A 10,309-nucleotide genomic window follows, 5' to 3' on the forward strand; every position below is an offset into this window, starting at 1 on the left:
ATCTCATTTAATTTTTACAATAACCCTGCAGAATAAGTTAATGATTTCCATTTTCCTGCTTGAAAAAGTAGAGAGAGTAAACACAAAGCCTGTGGCAGGGCTCAGTCTATCTCTGTGGTCTTTTTTTCTTTCTGTTGTATCAGGGTCCTTTTCTTCTTTCTTTAGCCATTCTCCCAGGTTTCCCAGAGCCCCTTTTCCAGTGTGTGGGGACAAGCTCCCTCCCGTTAGGTGTAACTGTCAGGTGTTCTTATGAAAATGGTTGAAAAGCACCGTTCTAAGGCCATTACTTCATCTTTCATCACAATATACCTTCCCACTGTTATAACAGGGACTGTAAAGTGATAATCAGTTTAATATATGTATACAATAATAATATAAGACCACCTCTCAAGGGTTGCTTAGGTAGTTGATATTTTCATTAGTTACTCATCTCCTTTCTTCCCAAAGTTCTCAGGGTGAGGGCATTTCAGCTCTTGTACTCATTCATCTCTTTTCTTCCAACTTTGCTTTTTCCAGAGTTTGAATTCTTACACAAATGGGGGATATGGCCCACCATACCCCACTGGCCCGGGGACAAATACTGCCTCGTACCCTGGGGCCTATTACACACCTGGGTATGCTCAGACCAATTACTCCACAGAGGTTCCAAGCACTTACCGTTCACCTGGCAACAGCCCAACCCCAGTCTCCCGTTGGATGTACCCCCAGCAGGACTGCCAGACTGAAGCACCCCCTCTTAGGGGGCAGGTTCCGGGATATCCTGCTTCACAGGTAAGCGCCCTTCTGTTGTCTTTTTAGTTTTTAACTGTTAATGAATGGTACCAAGTTTATTTCTCTGTTCACTTCAAGAGGTTAGGTTTATATTTTTAAATATTTTAGGAATCTCTGTTCACTTCCCAGGGAATTCTGTGCTGTGCTTCAGCTGTTAAAATTTAGGCTCTATTCCTTCTGAGCTTGACGGTCACCAAACCTGCCCCTGATATCTTTGGAACCAAGCTTTTGTAGGTTTGGAGAAGGTATGCAACTGTTTAGAAATACCCCAGTTTAATCCTGTAGCAGCTAAAGTATACACTGTTAAGCAGAGAGGAGGCAGCTCAGGATCTGTTTACGCTAGAATATTTTCATTACTTCTTTAAGTTTTTTTTAGCAATGACCAGCATATTTCCTTCCTCTCAACCCAGAACCCTGGAATGAGCGTACCGCATTACCCTTATGGGGATGGTAATCGTAGTGTTCCACAACCAGGACCCCCTGTACGACCCCAGGAGGACTCATGGGCGCCTCCAGGTGCTTATGGAATGGGAACCCGGTACCCCTGGCCTTCAGCTGCGCCCTCAGGACCACCGGGGAGTCTCTACATGAACGAGAGCACTTCATCGTGGCCTAGCAGTGGCTCTCCTCAGTCACCTCCTTCACCGCCACCCCCGCAGCCTAAGGTAGGAGACCTGCTGAACTTTGTTCTTTTAATGTTTGGGTAATCAAGAGAGCACGATATGGGATTTCTCTGCATTGGCCTGTGTTAAATGGGGGGACTAGTTTCAAAAAGCTGGTGGCCATCACCTACAACTTTATGTGGCCCAGTTCCCCCGCCTCCTTTTTTTTCTGTTTTAAAATAGACTATATTTTAGAGCAGTTTTAGGTTCATTTCCTTTTTTTTAAAAGACAGGAAAGTGCTCATTTTCTTATTAGTTGTAATACTATCTGAAAGTTAAAACCAGAGGTTAGATTTTGTTACCTCCATCTCCAGACAGAAGACAAAACCAATGAGAAATAGCATGGTTTTATTAAACTGTACACTTGAACATCATTTGCTTGTGGCCAGGTTCCTTTTTAAGATTTGTCTTCAGGTTTTCTCTCTTAAGGGGAAAAAGACTATCTAATTCCCATTTATTAAGTCACTGGTCAGATTGTGAGGTGATAAAGATAGATTATGAGGTGTTCATGATGATGACCTACCTCAGGGTAGATTCCAGCCTGTATACTCAGGAATTCTCTGCCTTTTATCTTTTCAGAGCTGTATTTTCCTCAAATGATTTAAGAGGGCTGTCCAGTTTTATTGGTGGGGAATCTTTTCATGTACCTTCCTGGTCAGGTGGAAGATGGGGGCTAACAAATCTGATGCTGATGGATTCCCATTAAAACAGCTTTTCTCCCCTCTCTGCTCTCCCACTCCAAGGACTCCTCCTACACCTACAGCCAACCAGATCAAGGCATGAGCCAGCACAACTTTCCTTGCAATGTCCATCAGTATGAGTCCTCGGGATCAGTGAACGATGACAGTTCGGAGCTTTTGGATCCCCAGGTCCAGTATAGTGCTGAGCCTCATCTGTATGGTAACGCCTCCCACGAACATCCCAGCACTCAAGACCAGGGTAATCATCTTGCTGAAGAGTGTTTATCTTCAGATGAAGGGACTCCCCCAAGCATTAAAAAAATCATACATGTGCTGGAGAAGGTCCAGTATCTTGAGCAAGAAGTAGAAGAGTTCGTAGGAAAAAAGACAGACAAAGCCTACTGGCTTCTGGAAGAGATGCTAACCAAGGAACTTCTGGAACTGGATTCAGTTGAAACTGGGGGCCAGGACTCCGTCCGGCAGGCCAGGAAAGAGGCGGTTTGTAAAATCCAGGCCATACTGGAAAAATTGGAAAAAAAGGGATTATGAAGGGATTTAGAACAAAGGGGAAGCCTGTTACTAACTCGACCAAAGAACTCTTGATTTTGGTTAATTACCCTCTTTTTGAAATGCCTGTTGACGACAAGAAGCAATACATTCCAACTTTCCTTTGATAGAAAGCTTGAAAAACTGGTAAAGGACTTGGAAAAACAGTTGGGTTATGAGTTGTTTTCAGACCAGTGAATGTAATAGAGAGCTCTCGGGTTATCGTTATTGCCAAGTAGACTCGCCCAGTGAGAAATATATGGGTGTCGTCGGCAAGCTGCTTCTTATCAGCAGGAGGGGAATTCACCTTACGTAACAGGCTCCTCAGAAACCTACAGGATAGACTGGATGTTCTTTGGACAGGCTCTGTTTTTTAAAACATCTGGATAACTTGTCACATTTTTGTACGTCGTAACTGCTTTCACCGTACACTTTGTGTGTAAATTACAGCTTGGACTTGAGCCCCCTTGGACCTCTGTTTTGTTCTGTTATTTGCAGGTCACAAATACAGTATGATTCTCTACTTCTTGGTATATTTTGTAGTAATATGTTTAATATAATTACTCAACAGACTGTACTGACAGCCAGATAGTACGGCAGTTCTGGATAAATTTGTAACCTTTCACCACTTGAATATATTGCACAGTGTAATGAGTTTCTGAGGTAGATTGTCTCCTTTTTTGTATAGGTTATCAGGTTAGAATTTTACCACTTGTATTTTTCTTATTACTATCAGAAGGTTAATTTGGAAATGGCATGCCTATAGGAATGAAAATGTGGGCATATTCTTTTTTGCTTTCTTCATTGTATTTGGATGAAGCTCCCTTTAAAATTTCCTTCCCCCTCCTTCATTATCTTTTTACTACAGCTGCTTCCATACAGGGCACATCTGTCATGAACACAAATGAACACAAATGAAAAACGCCATGCTGAGTAGAAACACTCACTGCAAAAGTAATAAGCACAACCATTTGGGAATGCTATTCTCCATCTAAAATAGTAGCTTCACCGTCAGGGTCGCTATGAGCAGACTTCAGCTCAGCTTATCTGCTCAGTGTACAGTAGGATATGCAGAGGGTAAAAGAGGATTCACGCTCTGGGACTGAATCAGCCACAGCCAGAGTGGGAAATTATATTCTTTTAAAGGCAGATGTGATGGTTTGCTTTGTTTCCCTAGAATAAATTGTGTAGACATATTGCCTGTTTTATAAAAAAGATGTTTACCACCACTAATAACAGCCACTTTGGAGCCAGGGTTAAGAAAGGGATACTGAAAAGGTCTTAGCTGGATTTGCTTGGGTGCTGGTGGTTGAGTCCCTCAGTCATGTCCGACTCCTTTGCAACCCCACGCACTGTAGCCTGCCAGGCTTCTCTGTCCATGGGATTCTCCAGGCAAAAATACTGGAGTGGTTGCCGTTTCCTTCTCCAGGGAATCTTCTCGACCCAGGGATCAAATCCATGTCTCCTGCATTGGCAGGAGGATTCTTTACTCCTGAGCCACCAGGAAAGCCCTTTGCTTGGGTAGCTAGCTCTAAGCTATTGTGTAGAAGAGACTTAGGTAGATAACTTACTTTTTATATCTGAAGTGAGTTCCAGTATATAATATGTTATTGGAAAAACTACTGTTTCTTAATAAGATACCTAAGTGATAATGTGTTTTCTTCCCCTCTTGACTGCCAGGCCTATTAATAAGAAAACAAATCTTTCAGCCATTTTCTCTCCTTATTAAAAAAAAAAAATACAAACATATGATGAGAACAATTAGAGTAAAAATAGTGATTGGTCTTAGGTTGATATGAGTGATTTTATGAGATAATATGGTGCCAATTTTATTCAAGGATTTTTATTTTTGGCCTAATATAGGAATGTTAAAAAAAGGCTTTTTTATGAAAATTTAAAAGTTGAAACAAATGTTAGAAGAGGGAGAACTTTAAAGCTCATAAACCAGTGAGACAATGACTGATACAGGCAAGAACACTATTTTTTAACTGAATGCCCATGATACCAGTTTCCCTGAAGTCTTGATTTATTTATATACACATACATATGTGTGTGTGTTTTTAACAGTTATTTAAAAAAATTTTTTAGATAATTTTAGACCTCCTGAAGAGTTGTAAAAACAGCAGTTTCTGTATACTCTTCACTAATGATCCCTTTACATTAACATCTTACATAACTGTACAACATTTGTCAAGTTAAGAAATTAGCCTTGATACAATACTATTAACTAAAGTAGAATTTTGGAAAGTAGAGATTGTCTTGGTCTTTTCACTAATGCCGTTTCTCTGTTTCAGGATCCAATCCAGGATCCTGCCTCGAATTTAGTTGTCATGTCATCATAGTGTCCTCTGATCTCTGACAGTGTATCCATGACCCCTGACGCGGTAATGTATTTCTGGTGTTACTAACCTTAGCCACTACCTAAGGTGGTGTCTAGAAATCGCTACTGTAAACTTCCTGTGTTTTCCTTTGTAGTGACTGAATGTTTGCTGGAGATAACGTGAGCTATGCAAATGTCCCGTTTCTGCTTAAACTTCAGCCCACTCATTTTTTAATCCATTGGCAGATCTTTCTTGTGTCAGTTACTACTGTGAGGTTCCAGTGTGACTTTGTTTCTCGAAGTCCTTCTGTATTTATTAATTGGATTCCTTCTTAAGGGAGGGCTATTGCTTCTGGATTTATAGTTTTAATTATAATAAGATATTCAGGATAAGTGGAGAAGGAAATGGCAACCCACTCCAGTGTTCATGCCTGGAGAATCCCAGGGACGGAGAAGCCTGGTAGGCTGCAGTCCATGGGGTCGCACAGAGTCGGACACGACTGAAGCGACTTGGCAGCAGCATTCAGGATAAGTACAGACTTAGAACTTAAAGATGTAAACCATGTTAAAATGATTCTAAATGCCAGTGTCAAGGAAAGGAAAACTAAATTGGCAGCCTCTTCCAGAAAATATAGTGAACGTAAGGAAAATTGGTGTTCATTTATTTGTGTGTGGATTTGATTCAGTTCTTGACTTAGTATTCACTCCAGACTGAATTCAAAATGTTTTTGATATTTCAAATCTGGACTTTTAAAAAGTGTCTAATATTACTTTGGGGATAATTTTTGTGAAAATCTTGAATAAAGTTACCCAGATCTGGCATGTTAAACACAACTATCTCTTTTTTATAATAACCACTATTGTTCCAAATACAAACGCCAGTATAAACATTTACACAAGTAAGTCCCGATGAAGTATCAGTGGCATGGGCTAGTCTCTACATTCTTGGTGGGGAATTCTTCCAAATGCTTTGAAAAATAGGGCTTTTAAAACTGATTTTTAGCTGGTTAAAAATCTTCCTACTGTTAGAGGTAGGAAGATTTTTAAGTTGAAGAATATAGATTAAATTGGCATTAAAGTTTTTTGGGGGACGGATACTTGATGACTGGAGTTTTTCATCTTTTTTTTCTTTTTAAAAAAGTTATGAGTTTAAAGACTCAAATAATTCTATAGAAGCTAGCAATTTAAAGTTTATGAAAAGGAGCTCTCTGTCACGCTCTCATTTTTCCTTCTACAAAAGTAACCACTTTCAACTGAGTTTTTTTAAGAAAATTCTCTTGATTTTTTTAAACCTTTTAAAAAAATTTGGCTGCACTGTGCAGCTTGTGGGATGTTAGTTACCTGACCAGGGAATGATGATTCTGTGGCCCCCAGCGGTGGAAAGCGTGGTCCTAACCACTGGACCACCAGGGAAATCCCAGTATTTTTAATAACACAGTTGTATTTCTCCCTCTTCATTTGTCAATTTTAGGCTGTTTCTACTTGTTTTCTATTGTAGAAGATGATGGTCTGGTCTCTCTGCTTCTGCCATATACACATTGCAGCCCTCCTCCCTCCAGTTTCTCCATCCACTTACCTGGTAGTTCTGTTGTTCGTTACTATACTATGTAATGCTGACCAGAGTTTATTCGTGTAGTAAACTGGTTACTTTGCCTGAACAACTCCTGGAATTGTGAATGAATGAATTTCCCTGGAATGAATCCTTTGTCTTACTTGGTTTGTCGATGATTTATGACTAATTTGACCTCAAACCCTCCATCATTTGTCTCATCTTCTCTTAAGATGCTCAGATATACGTGGTCAGTTTCAGGCTCCTGGACAAGCTGTGCTCTGGGGCCCTCTGACGGGAGAACGGCTGTGTTCCTGGTGCATACTTATTCTGGTGTCTTCTGTTCATCCTGGGGATTCTCTCCGCCTCTTCTGTTGGATTCTTTTTTTCCTGCAGTCTGTGTCTTTCTCTTTCTTAGTGTTTTCCCTCATTTTGGTCGAGCCTGTTCTCCAGTAGTTTTCTGAAAAAAAGGTGTATAGGAAATAAGTTTTTAAATATCTTCCATATTTGAAAAGGTGTTTTCATGATCCTTTGTTTAAAACTTGGTTTTTCTTCTTGGTAGCTTGTAGGCTATTTTTGTCCCCTCTGTTCTGAGTATTTCCTAACAGTATAACATTGGTGTGGGTCTGTTTTTGTCCATTTTCCTGGGCATAATTCATTCTGGAGACACCTGCCCTTAAGTCCTATAATATTTTCTTGGGTTTTTTGTTTCTCTTCCCCCTCCGCTACCCTCATTTCTATTACCTCTTTTTAGAATTCTTGCTGTTTCTGTTACGGATTTCTTAGCCTGGTTCTTTGACTTTTCACTTCAGTTTTCTGCCTTTTTGCTGTCTTTGTGGGAGATTTACTCCCCTTTATCTTCCAACTCACCACTGAATTTTACATTTCCACCTACCATATTTTTAGTTTCTAGAATTTTTTGTTCTCTATGTGATTCCGCTCTTATTTGTGGGGATCTTACAACTCTAAGAACATTAATGGTAATTTCTTGATATTTGTTTCATCTTGAATAATGAATTTCCTACAAATTGTTGTTCCCTTTCTTTTTAGATTGCCATCTTTTTCATGTTAGAGTTTTTTTTGAGATGTCTGTTAGTTCTTAGTTGTGTTTTTATACTGGACACCATTGTTGTTCACTACTGGAGACTCAAAATTGCCTCTAGAAAATGCTTCATGACTATTCTGTTTAATTATTTTTTCATACTCTTTCTTGGAAAGAATATCTGTTTTAAATGGAAATTGAGAAGGGAAGACTATCTGGATAATTTTTACTTCTCTGTGTGGCTCTTCTCATCACAAGTGGTGGACGGTTAGCACACAGTACAAAATGTGAGCAGAGGAGACGCCAGCTACTGAGAAGGGAAGATTTAGGGGTTTCTGAGATCAGAGCACATTTGCTCTAGCCAACTCTTTTATTTCACAATATACACCTTACCCTGGTAGAATGCCAAGAGTAGTGTTGCCAGATAAAATATAGGACTCTCAGTTACATTTGAATTTCAGATAAACAACAACTCATCTTCTAGTATCAGTGTGTTCCTCATATTGCATGGGACATAATGATACTAAAAATAATTGTTTTTCTGAAATCCAGATTAACTAGGGATATAGTCTCATCCCTCAGTATGGGTGGGGGATTGGTTCCAGTACAAAAACCATGGATGCTCAAGTCTCTTATATAAAAATGGTGTAGTAATTGCATAAAACCTAGGTTTATCCTCCCATATACTTCAAATCACCTCTAGATTAGTTATAATACTTAATACAATGTAAATGCTATGTAAATAGTTGTAAATACAATGTAAATGCTATGTAAATAGTTGCTGAATGTGTAGCAAATTCAAGTGTTTGCTTTTTGGAACTTGACTGAACTTTTTTTCTTCTTTCCAAATATTGTCAACCCATGGTTGGCTGAATCCGTGAATGTGGAACTCATGGATAGGAGTGCCAGTTGTATTGTATTCTTTCTTTCTTTATTTTTTGGCCGTGCTGAGCAGCTTGTGGGAATCTTAGTTCCCACCAGGGATTGAAGCCCAGCCCTCAGCAATGCAAGAGTGGAGTCCTAACCACTGGACTGCCAGGGGATGTCCTGTATGGTATCTTTTTAATTAAAGTTTTTGTTCTGAGGTAATTTGTTAGTTCACAGACGAACTAACTCTGCAATAATGCAGAGCTTTCCTGTGCCCCTTACACAGTTTCTTCCAATGGCAACATCTCACAGAACTTCACCGCCACGTCACCACCAGGATGTGGACATTGATACGGAACAAGATGCAGAACAGTCCCGTCGCCACCGCCGTTCCTCCTGTTGACCTTTCACAGCCACCCCTGCTTCTCCTTTCCCTCCACACTAAATCCGTGGCAATCACAAATCTGTTCTCCATTTCTGAATTTTGTCATTTTGAGAACGTTACAGAAATAGAATTGTATGGTATGTGATCATTAGAGGTTGGGTTTTTTGCCCACTCAGCAAAATTCTCTTGACATTCATCCAAGTTGTTTCCTGTATCTGTAGTTCTTTTTTATTGCTAATTAGTAGTTTGTGATATGGATGTACCTTTGTTCAACCTTCACCTGTGGAAGGATATCTGGGTGGTTTCAGTTTAGGGCTATTATGAATAAAGCTGCTATGTACATTCATGCACAGGTTTTTGTGTGGACATGGTTTTCATTTCTTTGGGATAAATGCCCAGGAGTGCCATTCTGGGTCATACGATATGTGCATGTTTAATTTTTTAGGGGACTACCAGACTTTCCTAAAAGTGAGGTTGTACCATTTGCATTCCCACCAGCAGTGTGGGAGTTTCTCTGTATGCTTGCCAGCATTTGGTGGTGTCAGTTTTTTATTTTGACCATTCTGATCAGTGTGTAATGATATCTCATTGTGCTTTTAACTTTCATTTCCTTAATGGTTAACAATGTTGAACCTCTTCTCATGCTTATTTGCCAGTTGTATATGCTCTTCTGTAAAAATGTCCCTGTGTGTCTTTTGCTCATTTTCTAACTATTTATTTTAATAAATTTCTTATTTTAGAATAGTTTAGATTTATAGAGGGATTATGATATACAGAGATCCAACATATACTACACCATCAACATGTTAAATTAGTGGTGTGTATTTGTCACAACTAACGGATCAGTACTGATACATTCTTATTGACTAAAGTCTATACTTTATCCAGATTTCCTTTGTTTTTACCTAACACCGTTTTCCTTTTCCTGGATCCCACCTAGGATACTGTATTACATTGAGTCATCATATCTCCTTAGGAGCCTCTTGGCCATGACAGTTTCTCAGAATTTCCTTGTTTTGTTTTGGCCTCACTGTGAGGCTTGTGGAATCTCAATTCCTTGACCAGGGATTGAATCTGGGTTTGGGTGGATAGCATAGAGTCCTGACCACCAGCCCACCGGAGAACCCCCATGACTTTCCTTGTTTTTGATAACCTGTATGGTTTTGAGGAGTGCAGTTCAGATGTTTCATAGAATGCCCCTCAACTGGGATTTATTTCGTCTGATGTTTTTCTCCTGATCACACTGGGGCTTGTGTTTTGGGGAGGAAGACCACAGAGGTGAATGCCCTTTCTCATCAGACATTGAATGGCTATACTGTCGACGCAGCTTATCCTGTCGATGCTAACCTGTCATCACCTGGCTCAGGTGGAGCCTGTCAGGTTTCTCCACTACAGTCTTTCTGCGCCACTCTCCCACCCCCCACCCCCACTTCCAAACTGTATTCTTTGGAAGAAAGTCCCTGTATGCAGTTCTACATTTGGGGGTG

At 40.0% G+C, this 10,309-nt stretch overlaps 1 protein-coding gene across 1 annotated transcript in view; it reads left to right on the plus strand.

The window, feature by feature from the left end:
• BAG4 (BAG cochaperone 4) overlaps positions 1-9,172 on the plus strand; it is a 30,803-nt gene extending 21,631 nt beyond the window's left edge. The window contains exons 3-5 of the mRNA XM_061404481.1: positions 517-771; positions 1,182-1,436; positions 2,177-9,172. Of these exons, the coding sequence (XP_061260465.1) occupies positions 517-771; positions 1,182-1,436; positions 2,177-2,662 (996 nt within the window). The 3' untranslated portion in view covers positions 2,663-9,172. The remainder of the gene's footprint in view (positions 1-516; positions 772-1,181; positions 1,437-2,176) is intronic.
• The last annotated feature ends 1,137 nt before the right edge of the window (positions 9,173-10,309 follow it).

Source organism: Bos javanicus, chromosome 27, assembly GCF_032452875.1.
Source record: "Bos javanicus breed banteng chromosome 27, ARS-OSU_banteng_1.0, whole genome shotgun sequence".
NCBI classification, from domain to species: Eukaryota; Metazoa; Chordata; class Mammalia; order Artiodactyla; family Bovidae; genus Bos; species Bos javanicus.